Source organism: Poecilia mexicana, unplaced genomic scaffold (genome assembly GCF_051168715.1).
Source record: "Poecilia mexicana isolate PSO_F unplaced genomic scaffold, ASM5116871v1 scaffold_2, whole genome shotgun sequence".
Lineage (NCBI taxonomy): Eukaryota > Metazoa > Chordata > Actinopteri > Cyprinodontiformes > Poeciliidae > Poecilia > Poecilia mexicana.
This window is the reverse complement of record NW_028263371.1, coordinates 49,681,957-49,694,722: the sequence shown is the minus strand read 5'-3', so window position 1 is coordinate 49,694,722 and position 12,766 is coordinate 49,681,957. Positions and strand designations below refer to the sequence as shown.

General features: G+C 37.4%; 1 protein-coding gene across 2 annotated transcripts; it reads left to right on the top strand.

The window, feature by feature from the left end:
* The first annotated feature begins 194 nt into the window (after positions 1-194).
* On the top strand, positions 195-11,042 carry LOC106923321 (eIF5-mimic protein 2-A-like). Of its 2 annotated transcripts, XM_014996291.2 has the most exons (12): positions 223-324; positions 826-899; positions 2,948-3,124; positions 4,888-4,982; positions 5,073-5,138; positions 5,269-5,404; positions 7,869-7,978; positions 8,175-8,345; positions 8,655-8,801; positions 9,735-9,873; positions 10,135-10,257; positions 10,349-11,042. In XM_014996291.2, exons 2-12 carry the CDS (start codon positions 836-838, stop codon positions 10,378-10,380), a joined length of 1,260 nt encoding a protein of 419 aa, XP_014851777.1. In that variant the 5' UTR covers positions 223-324; positions 826-835; the 3' UTR covers positions 10,381-11,042. The 2 variants fall into 2 exon arrangements, with proteins under 2 accessions (XP_087858307.1, XP_014851777.1); XM_088002181.1 differs by lacking the exon at positions 826-899 and having other exon boundaries at positions 195-324.
* The last annotated feature ends 1,724 nt before the right edge of the window (positions 11,043-12,766 follow it).

Sequence of the window (12,766 nt, the reverse complement as noted above, 5' to 3'; positions counted from 1 at the left end):
TTCAGGACTGAAACCCATGTTCAGTTGTAGATCCTCTGTATGTGAAACATTTCTTCATTCGTGTATCCATGTTTTGCAGGTTCTTCACAAATATAAAACGCTAAAAAAAAAAAGCAAACAAAAAAATCATATCTCACAGCTTTAAGAACTGGAAAGTTGCTAATATGAAATTGTCGCTGGTATTTTCTCTCTGTTGGGATAAGTAGTGCATGTGCGCATGCGCGCTGACGTCTACCGTTTCCTCTTCCCTGTACCTGATTGAGCTGCAGTCCATTTGTACCATATTTTTTCGACGGGCTGTTTTTGATCCAAAAAGGAATTTCGGTGAGTTTTTCACTGATTTTGCTCGTTGTTTATCCGAGCTGTGGGTATATATTCAACAGTTACGTCAATATCCGTTACGAAAATCAATAGTTGCTAAACGGTCGGTACAGTTTAGCTAGCTGCCTCAGATATTTCTACTTCTGTGGGATTTAACGCGAACTTATTGGTCTCGGCCCTGTTGTTTTGTCAGGCCTTAGTTGATTTGTATTTGTCAATTTTAAGCTAGATATACGTACTTAAAAATGCACTTCTTTATAAAGCAATGTCTGTCATTTTGTTGTTAGTATAACGGAAAACAAGTGTGACACTGTTGATGATGGCTTACAATAGTGATTTACGCCCAGTTGTCAGGGCTTATAAACGCTTCGTTCTTCAAATTGTAAATCAACAAACTCGACTGCAAGCAATGCATGCCCTTAGTTAAATCACATTGTTGCTCTTTCGCTACCAAGTAAATATTTATGGTTATCTCTAAGTCTTGCCTAACTTCTTGTTTTGCAGAGTGTCTTTTATGAGTAATCAAAGGCAACAGAAGCCTACGCTAACAGGCCAGCGTTTCAAACCTCGAAAAAGAGGTAAGCGTTACACTTTAAACCACGTGATTTTTGCATTTTGTTTTGGAGTTTTAAAAGAAGTGAAATGCCTGTTTCTAAATAAATGCTGTGTGACGTGTGCTGTTGCTGCTAACATTTTCTTTATATATGGCATTATTTAGCAAATATAGCAACAAAAATTCAAGCTTGCTATGAAATAGTTATTTTCTACGCTTTCAAATCAGACACTACCTTGCTGCCCAGATTATGAAACCCATTTAGGTAAAAGTTTTATGCTTAATAATGCAGAATATTACAAAATCCAATGGAAATATTCATAAATGGGAGAAGGATTTTGGAATCATTTCAATATCTTGTATGTTGCATTTTTACCTGGATTTACTCCTGATGTTGTTCCTGTTAACTTGCAGTCTGAGATTGTTATTTCTACTTGAAAATATACACTAATTCTTTACCCTACTTGTTTACCTTGTATATTTACTTAATATAATTCAATTTTGGGATCAATTATGTATTTTAATTCTGACTATTACATGAGTTATTTTGAAGCTCTTTTCGATTTGTGCAGAAAAGATCAGGATGCATTTTACTGACTGTTGTACTTGAACAACTACATGTGACCAGATCTTTAATCTTGATGGACTTGCAGCTTGTGTTACAGCTAATGTGTTTTACCCCTACATTCATGAACATAACAGAAAACGAATATGTCACTGATACCTTTCAGAGCCCTAGACCTTCTTTAAGTTAGACATGGCACAATTCCCATGTCCAAATTCAAACCTGAAAAGAAGAGCATAGCATTATTTTGGAGCTAGCAACCAGATTGGCTCTTAATCAACTCTTTCCTTTGACATATTGTTCCCAACTTTTGCTACTGTATTTAACTGTAGAGTATATTTCTTTTGGGCTGCACAGTGGCGCAGTTGGTAGAGCTGTTGCCTTGCGGCAAGAAGGTTCTGGGTTCAATTTCCGGCCCCGGTCTTTCTGCGTGGAGTTTGCATGTTCTCTCTGTGCATGCGTGGGTTTTCTCCAGGTACTCCGGTTTCCTCCCACAGTCCATGACTGTCAGGTTAATTGCCCCTAGGTGTGAGTGTGTGTGTATGCATGGTTGTTTGTCCTCTGTGTTGCCCTGCGACAGACCTGTGACCTGTCCAGGGTGTACCCCGCCTCTCGCCCGCAACATTAGCTGGAGATAGGCACCAGCAACCCTCCCGACCCCACTAAGGGACAAGGGTGTAAAGAAAATGGATGGATGGTATATTTCTTTTGTAATGGTATGTTTTGATGCATAATGGGGATGAATAATCTTAAATTTTTGTGATGCACTTTCTGCATGATTTTTATTTCACCTTGGAAGATGAAAACACAGGTATGTTTTATGAATAAGGTTGTACCAATTAAACTCCTCTCCTATTTGAGGGCTTAATTAATGGGTCTAAACCGTTACTATGATTTACAGTCCCCATGTTGGCTTCTCTAGAGAGTACTCAGATTTTTTTCTCCACAGGTAGAATTGCACCTCACTTTTTACTTCATGCACTTTTTGCATGAAGTAATCTTTAGAGTAGATTAAAGTTTAAAGCTTTTATCAGTTGAAGGCCATTACTTCTACATTTAATATCCTTAAATTATCTTATGAAATTCAAGTGAAGATGATCAGAATAACTGGTTTATGTAATTTATCAGTAACACAACCCCATTACCCTGTGATAAAGTGAGCAGATTGTAGAAACCAACCTCAAATCATTGGCTGTTGCAGGTGGTACAAAATGTCCCAAAGGTAGGTAATTGGTGCATAGTTTATACAAAACCTCTGGATGGATTTAGGTTAGCATTGTTTGGGTAAAAGTTGAAAAGCAGAAATCTCAAAGTTTGCCATATATTTGCGTAATGGCATCAGTAACATACTGAAAGAAAAATCATAAATGTACTAAAAAGGATTGGTGACGTTTAAAGAAGAATCCTTTAAGGGTCATTTGAGGATATTTCTATTTACCTACTGGTCATAAGTGGTTGGCAGTAAAACCATAAAGTTTCTGTTTTTGTTTTGTCATTTTGTTTCATAGATGAAAAAGAGAGGTTTGACCCATCCCAGTTTCAGGAAAGCATTGTGCAAGGTCTAGATCAAAGCGGCTCTGATCTGGAAGCTGTTGCAAAGTTCCTCGATGCCTCTGGTGCCAAGCTCGACTACAGACGATATGCCGAGACTCTGTTCGACATCCTGGTGGCTGGAGGAATGCTGGGTGAGAGGCCTCGCGAAAATCTTTTCAAACTTTATCCGTCATTAAGTTCTCAGCAGTGCATGAGTTTTGGTGCCGAATGACAGCAGAGTCTTGGGGCAAAGAGCACCAAGACTGAAGCTCCTCCTTCCAAATCTGTGTCTGAGGTGAAACGATGGTTGTGAAATGTCTCCTCCAGCAGATCAGCAAGAAGCATAGAAGGAGAATAAAGCTGCTGCTTGCTTATTTCAGCGTACCTGTTCCAACATGTTTTAAGCAGGTAGAACATTGCTGATCACAAGTAAAAAACAAATCTGCTGATTGGGTGAAAAAATGACATATCACCACTACAAACAAATGAAAAGTGAAATTAAGATTAGTGACCTTCAAACATCATCAGTTGGTGCCGGATTCAGTTTTGCTTGATAGTCAAACCACCTGTAACTCCTCCTGATCTGCAAATGTAGTCTGCTGGGTCGTTTTGTTTTTTTTTTTAACAACTTTTTTGAACCTGCTTTCACAAAGAAACAGTTTGACTTCTCATTACCATCTCATTTTGGTGAAATGTATTACACAACGAAGTCATCTGTAAAAGCGGTTTTCTTTGTTCTTTTCAAAATGTCAAATGTTCTGTTTTCAATTATTTCAATTTTAGGTTTTGAAAAGATTCAGATGTGCCCAGATTTCCACATTTTGTTTTAAATTTCCCTTTGAGTAGCTTCATGTATTAAATTAGGCTTCCATTCTATTGCATTCCATTTATTTAACAAATAATTAGAATTTGTCAAATAATTATACAAATTCTAATCAGCAGCACATAGACCATTGATCATGTATTTGATCAATGTGCTGCAATTTGGGAATTTGGGTGTTTTTACTGAGTGGTCAATGTAGCAGAAGCGACAAGCTCTTACAAAAGGAATTCATTAATAGACCTTCAATTGTTGTTGTGAACCAGCAAACAAATTCTACTACTAAAACTGTCTTCTTGTTATCTTTTACTATCTTCTTGGTACTGTATTCACTTCCAGCTTGCTGGGCGAAATAGCAAACAGCAGCTGGAGGAGACGGCTTCTCTTGTAGTTTTCCTCTGCACTTTTTGAGGACATAACATCTTCAATAGGCCCTGCTTAGCTAGTTAGTACATGTACATTTAACAGCTGGTGTTCTGTGGGGATTGTAATATTTCTTCTTTACTTCCACTGCCTTTATATCAACTCTGCAATATAAAACTTAGTTTTTGAAGAAGGTAAACGAAACAGATGCATCTCAGTAGCTGTGTCAAACTGTAATAGATCGGATTACAGACAATCTCACTGTTTCTCTTCACAAGCTAATACTGTCATGTTTTCCAGCACTGGAGCTGTAGATTTAACTTTTCTTGGCTTGAACAGAGGGAAATTAGCAGCTGGCCAAAACCTGTCATCAATAACCATTATTTTTTTTTTTTCTGCATGCATACAGCTGAGAAATACCAACTTAAGTAGAACATGATTGATTTAATATGTAACTTAATAAGTGGACTCACTTTAGTTATTGGTGTTTATAAAATTTTAATAAAAGTGATCTTCAAAAATTCCTCTTGTTTTTATCTGTTGTTTTTTTTGTAATCTGTTGGCAATAGGTTTGTATTGGTTAACTAACAATCTTAGCAATGGTGATTGTATTTGTGGAACAAGATCAACAATAAGTAAAGAAGTAAATAATAATGGACATTTTAGACAGAAATTGATCAAAAGTTTTAACTGGGAGATTAATGAAGTAGTAAAAAAAGTGTTTGTTTTTAGCCCCAGGTGGTACTCTGTCTGAAGACATGACCTGCACAGATTTCTGTGTCTTCAAAGCACAAGAGGACATGGAGACCATGCAAGCATATGCACAGGTGAGTAATCCAATTTTCAGGTGAAAAGACAAAAAAGATTAATATTTTGTAAACAAAAATTTTCCATACAATCATATTTTGTATTTGTAGGTGTTCAACAAGCTCATCCGACGTTACAAATACTTGGAAAAGGGATTTGAGGAGGAAATCAAAAAGGTGTGATATTTTACAAGAATCTTCACATCCGTTACCATTTTGCCTTACATCTACCTTTAAGTGGAGGAAGCGACATTGTTTTTCTGGATTCAGCCAACAGAATTAAATTCACGTGCTTACTGTTTGACAGCTGCTGCTGTTTCTCAAGGGCTTCACAGAGGCTGAACGCAACAAACTGGCGATGCTCACGGGAATTCTGCTGGCCAACGGCAATGTCTCTGCATCCATTCTCAGCAGCCTCTTTAACGAAAACCTGGTCAAAGAAGGTAACGGTTTAATCGTTCACTGGTGCTTAGTGCTTATTTCATGTTTTCACAAATTGGAGTCTGCAGGCTCTTTAGTCTGGAAATTATTCTACCTTCTATTGTTGTAAATCAAAATGTATCGCCATCTGAAATAAATGGTGATTGGGAGGATGATGACGTGAACTCTCCAGCAACTCGAGTGGACTGAGTTTATGTTTAACACAACGTAGCTATTTAATATGTTAAGAATGTATAAATCTCTTAGTTGTGTTAATTCAGGTTTACACAGTTCACAATTAAAGGAAAATAATGTTCAAGGCAACAAATTGATTTACCCTCTGATTTCACAGTTGGGTTTTGGATTAAGTTGTCGTCGTGAGGTTTAGTGAGCGCATGAAATGTACACCCTCAGGTTTAGTCGCTCACTGTGTGAAAAAGTTCAGCACTGCTTTATTCAGTTGTCTGCTTTGTATTTGTGAACAGCTGTTCAGCAAGCAGTCACATTTTCTGTGTGTTATCGTAGAGCGTCACACTTCTGTTTTTACAAGTATGTCAGTTTCTGCTGCTCATCCTTGTGTAGTTTCCTTTCCACACAGGCTCCGGCTTGAATTTCTCGCCCAGATTTATTTCACCGTGTGAATAACTGGACTTACAAGTTTAAAGTGTTCTAATCATGTGTTGATACTTGCTTAGCAAACTTTGATTGGTTTTGTGGACTGCACAAAAATCAGAATTGAGCACCTGCTGTATGAACGTTGACCTTAGAAAAATATATCCGTTGAGATGGGGGTTGGGGGAACTGGAAATCTGTATCGAAAAGGAAAAGCTTGTTTGGTGCATTTGATAAAATAATTTTATGATCTTCAATATAGATAAAAAGACCAACAGCAAAGGCGGTTTTAGTCTTGTCAAGCAAACAATAATTTAGATGGATATTTTTTCTCTTTTTTTAAAGTAAATGTTTTCTTTTACTGTCATGTGATGGCAGTTTGTTTAGCTCTGATTACTTTCCTGAAATAAGTAATCTGTGAATCTTCATTGCTGTATTTGATTTGCATTTCTTAAGTCGTTTGATCAAACATTTTGTGGCCATCATAAATTGCTCTTGCTTCTGGCAGTCAGAAAAGCTGGTACCAAATATGCAGATAAGCATGTGGCTGGGAAACATGAGCCTATCCTCAAGGAACTGAACAAATGGAACGGCATCTGATGAAACTGTTAAATTGAAGATGTATTGATGCAAGAGATTAATCAAGCTATCTGCTTGGATTTCTTCGCATTTTAAAAATCTCTTTAAGAACTATAAATAAAAGCAAATTACTATTTTATTACTACTTGATCAAATAAAAAATACTTGATAAAAACTTTACAATTTGTAAGCTGCTTAAAGTCACAGAGCAGTCTCTTAATCAATGCAATTGTCAAATATGACTAAATTCTGCAAGTTATGGGACAGTGAAATGTTTAAAAACTAAAAAGAGTGAACTATAATGAATGACAGAATATCTCCCTTTTCAAGATGGATATTAAAAAAAGAAATTCTGTAACATTCATTCAAAGAACCAGTCTTGTTAAATCATTCATCCATTTATTTTAAACGAAACAGGAGTCCTAAGAAGCCCTCCTGCTGTAAGCCATCATTATTTATTGATATTAGCATAAGAGGCTGTCAGTGTTACGCAGCTCTGCTGCTAAACAGGATTTCTTTTGTTTTTCTAAATTTCAGAATGATTACAGTGAACACCTGAAGATGTCTTTTGAATCTTGCAGTAGTAATTTGCGTGTTTAGTGACATTAGCATTTTTAGCTGTGCTTGCTGTATTCTTTGTAGAATTAGGGTAGTTGTACCCTAAGTGTGGAATGTACAAATAGATTCAGAAATGTCCAAATCCAGGTTGTTCAATGACTGTCACAAAGAATCAAAGAAAGCAACATAGTTGGAGCAACAAATAATGTTGGTATTTGTTCTAATTTCTGTTTTCTGCTCTCTTAGAAATAACAATAATGTATCAAACAAAATCTTGTTCTTTGTATGAATATTGACAGCTATTACATGCTTATGCTAGTAACTGTTGATAAAGCAATGCAGATGGTGTTGTGAGGTTTGCCTGGCTTTGACTTGGTTGTTTGTCTTTTGCTGGCTGCAGAAGTAAAAGGTGGCCACACACAGACGGCAGCTGATGAATAGCCTCAGTTAATTGAGCACCACCCATTATCAGTCACTTTACCCTTGAAACTTGAATCTTCAAATAGATGGACTGAATGGTGGCCTACTTCATATGTTCATAAATACAAAGTTATTGAAATGCTATTTGTTGAAGTCGTTATATAGATGTTACCCTGCTATATCCATCTCCATCTGCTTGATGGTCTTATGGCAATTAAAAGCCGCAGACTTACGTTTACCGATGTATTAAGGAGGCCTAACTTAATCCTGGTAGATCAGTGTGCAGCAGCTGACTCACATTACCATTCATTTGTTCAGGTGTTTCAGCCTGCTTTGCCGTGAAACTCTTTAAATCCTGGCTTTCCGAGAAGGACATAAACTCAGTTGCTGGCAGTCTTCGGAAAGTTGGCATGGACAACAGACTTCTGGTGAGAATGACACATTTAATACAACATTATTACAGCAGAATTAAGTCTTAAAAGTCTGCGCTTGGATTATGACTTGTTAAATAAAATGAGATTAGTTGAGACGCTGTTCTGACATTCAGCAGTTCAAGTTTTAGTTAATGATTAAAGTCTGTTTCTGGCCGAAAAAAGTCCTCACTAAACATTTTACTCCTTTCAGGAACTGTTTCCTGCAAACAAACGCAGTAGTGAGCACTTCACCAAGTACTTTGACGACGCAGGGCTAAAGGAGCTTTCGGACTTTGCCAAAAACCAGCAGTCTATAGGTGCACGCAAGGAGCTACAGAAAGAAATTGAAGATCAGATGTCACGAGGAGACCCCCTCAAGGACGTAAGTCCACTTAGTTTTCCTGCTTTCTCTGACACTCGGTTCTTTTTATGTAGCACACTGCGAAGACTAGCTCTGAGAATCGCTTTCTTCTTGACCTTTGTCTGCCTTTGTCTTGAGGAGTGGCTGCAAAATGGGTGCAGTGAATCAATGAAAAGTTTCTGCAATCCACTCAGCCTCGACAATAGTCTCACCTCCCACATGCTTCTCTGAGGATTCCAATGCCTAACACATCTGGAGGGCTTGATTAGAGGCGCGATAATGCACATGCTGGCTTTGGTTTGTCTGCATTGCCGTTAATGTGTTCGACAGATTATCGCATACACCCGAGAGGAAATAAAGAAGAGCAACATCTCAGAGCAGACAATGGTTGGACTGATTTGGTCCAGCGTGATGAGCTCCGTGGAGTGGAACAAGAAGGAGGAGCTGGTCGCAGAACAAGCCATTAAACACTTAAAGGTGACACCTTAGTTAAGTTTTGTAACGGTCTGCATTCTCTATTTAGCTTGTGAGAGTATAGGGAAGCAGAAATGTAAATAAACTTGGCTGGGTCTTTAAAATGAAAGATACTGTTAAATTAATGCAATTGTAGGTTTATTACTTAGAAGAGAGCATTTACAGGGCCTTGGAAAAGTATGCATACTCCTTTGAAATTGTTTGCATTTTAATGTAGTTTACTTTATTGAAGTTTTATGTAAGATGTCCAGTACCCTGGTTACTAATACCCCTACACAATACAACACACCCAGAAGTCTCCTAATTATCAAATTAACACTTGTGGAAGGTAATTTCAGGGTAAATCCAGGTGTTCTGTGAAGATATTTAAAGAAAATTAATGAACAAACAGCATAATAAAGACCAAGGAACACCAGACAGGTCAGGAATAAAGTGGTGGAGAAGTTAAGAGCAGATTTTGATTTAAAAAATCTATCCTATAGGGTTGTTTTTTTTTTTTACTGAGGTGGGCAGGAAGCTAAATAGAATGCAGTTCTGAGAGAAAACGTGTTAGAGGCTGTTACTGACTTGAGTTAACATCCAGCAGAACAAACCTGAAAACAGCCAGAGCTCTAATGAAAGGATTTAGATCAAAGCATATTAATCTGTTAGAATGGTTCAGATCGAAGCAGAAGTTTCTCTTTTCAGGTTTTTATTTATGTGATAAAAATGTTTCAAACTGTGCCTTATTGTACACTGTTATTGTGTTCTTCAATAGAACAAATTTGGAAAACCTTTGTGTATGAATACTTTTCTCGCGTACTGTATTTAATCAATAATTTTCACCAACAAATTTGAAAAAGTTTTAGATATTAGAGAAAATTCACACTTTTTAAAGCCATCAGATTTCAAAACTGAAAAGTCTCTTGTAAATCCACAAATGTCTCCCTTTCTCAGCAATACAGCCCACTGTTGAAGGCTTTTACCTCCCAGGGATATTCTGAACTCACACTTCTGCTAAAGATCCAGGAATACTGCTATGACAACATCCACTTTATGAAGGCCTTCCAGAAAATTGTTGTTCTGCTCTACAAAGGTGAGTTAATTACGCCCATACGGCTCCTGGGCCTGTGTTTGCCTTTTTTTTTTTGTGCGGAAAACAGTTTGTTTTGTGTTGGAAAGCTACGAATGCTGCCAGATGGCCAGAGATTATAGCCAGAAAGTTTGTCTTGATTGATGTCATCAACCAGCCCTGGTGAATTTTTCTTTTCCTCCCCCACAAGCACCTGGGGGCGCATCTGTGCTCCTGGCATCAGGTTAAAAAGATGTTGTTTCTTTTTTTAATTTATGTTTCAAGCGGACGTCTTAAGTGAGGAAGCAATTCTGAAGTGGTACAACGACGCCCATTTGTCCAAAGGGAAAAGTGTTTTTCTGGATCAGATGAAAACTTTTGTCGAATGGCTTAAAAACGCAGAGGAAGGTAGGCCACTCACTCATTCACTCTCTAGCTAAGCTGCTGAAGTGTTATTTAGATTATTCTGTAAACTAACCTTTATTTTTAATCATTCCAGAGTCCGAATCAGAGGAAGAAGAAACAGACTGAGGATTCCAAACGACAAATTCAATGCATTATTTCAATTTAACTATACATGAGATCCTGTCAAAGGATTCTTTTTTTTTTTTAAACAGAAGTCCCTCTACATTGTTTTAATTCTCTACCTCTGCATATCAACTGTCATAGAAGGGCTTTAATATTCTTTGGACTTGCTTCCTCTATAAATCAATACTTGTACTTCTCTTTATACTTCTTAAGGACACAGTCTCAGTGCCAGATGGAGCTGAATGGGTATAAACTATTCTTTTCAAAAAAGTTTTTCTTTTTTTTTTTCTTTTTCTTTTTGAGAAAGGCAGTTTCCTTCTAAATTATCCGGTTTAAGAGATTTCAAAGTTTCTGTCTTTAGTCAGTTTGCCAGAGGTCCTTATGTGTAGCCGTTATATGCTGGTCGGGCAAAAGACAAACTGTTTTCTGACCTCATTTTAGATCTCTGCTGATGATGTGACGGCATTGAATTTACTGCCGGTTTTTAGATTCAGCCTTCATTATTGGTAATGGAGCTATGCCATTTTACACAATCATGTTAATGGTGGTAAATGTTGCCCCTCAAAGTTATTTTTGTTTTTCCAGAAAATCTTATGTCATTTTTGTAGGGTCTTACTCTTATAAAACAAATTTTAAAATAAAGAGAAAGAAGCTATCGTCCTGAATGTAGTGTTTGTTTCTGCATGTTAAAAGGCAAAATCAGACACCTTAAACTGTTGAAATTTTATTAAGATACATACAACCACATTTTCAATGTATTTACCTTAAAATTCACAACAATAATATCTCAAAGTCTTCATGCCGGTTTGGGGGAAAAGAATTTACCTTTTAAGATTTTTGCAGCCTCGAAAATGGTTTCTTTCATTGAATTCAATTTTTTTCCAATTACCTCTGACATGGCTTCCCTGTTCATGCTGAAGAAAAGCATCCCCACAGCATCATACTGCCACCACAATTTACAAAGGGGATGGTGTTAAATTTCAGCCACAAAGCGTTTTGGGGAAAACTATTTTAAATTTCTTTTTCCTATAGGTTTATCACATAGTTTAATATTACTACTCTACATTACAATTTTGGTTGTAACTTGGCAGCGTGTGAAAAAGCTCCTGTGGTATGAACACGTTTCTTAGCAGTTTACAATGCAGCCCAACTCATGGAAACGATCATAAGCAGACACTCGTTTGAGAGAGCCGCATGTGCAGAAAGACAAATAATACTTCCTTACTGCCCGTGTTACTGAATGTTTCCCTAAAACTGTTTCTACTAGTGGATTTCTTCTTGAATATCGTAATCATCCAATCAGGAGAAGCAGCTTGACATTCATAACCTTAAGTGCAAACAGCAATCTCAGTTTCTTCACTGTTACACCACTTTAAATCATAATTATGACGCAGTCAAGGGTGCAGAAATGAGAGCGAAATTATTTGAAATGTTATCGACAGGCCAATAAAGATACGCTCAGAAAGTCTGAAAGTATATTCAGCTGTCCAGTTTGGTGTATATGCACATGTAAATGCATAATAAAAGGATTACACTACCCAGCCAAGCATTATCAGATGATAATCAGTTTTGCTTGGCACCAACAGATGGCAGTAAACCCTTAAGAGATTTTCCCTCCCCCTATTAAGGGATGCCAGAGTTGCCAGAAAATGCCATTTTGAAGAAACCCGACTAAAGTATTAGACAGAGCTACAAAGTATGCAACATGAGTATTTTCTCTTCCTCTCTGTCTCAGGAGAATTTGTTTTCCTTTTGGTTTTATTTAGTCGTGCAGCAGAACATGAAACAATTTGGGAGAGTGACATGCCGGCTGGGGGAAACATGACTGCTTTAGAGATTTCTGTGCGAGCATATTTAAGTGCATCCAGCAATGATTGCCTCCTCCCCACTGCCATCACTACCAACAACATGAAACACACAGAACCGTACACTACTACGGTTCTTAACATCTTAATGGGACTATTCTCTGTGTGCTGCCTTCCTGCTCAGCCGCACGCCAAGGACTCCTCCCTGCACAATGAGGAATGCTGTGGTGCTATAATGAGGTGTCCAGGCAGTGTCCTGACATATCTGCTTGTTCTGCTTATTTGCCATTTTTAGCAATTACATCTGCTAGATATACAGCAGATATTCCAGACTGTAACCATCAGTAGACCCACCTTCATATTGAAGTGCCAAAATTGGTGTGGATGACATGAACATGACCTTTTCTCAATACCCTGACATTGTTCTCATGTTCATTTATTGCATTAACATGCTAATGCAAAATATTTTAGAGCTTATGAATGCATATTTGCTTCTTTTTTTTTTTTTTTTTTTTTTCATTTTAATGACAACTGGTCGATTAATAGACAAACAGAGATGGGCGTGTTTCTGTCAGTTGGACTTT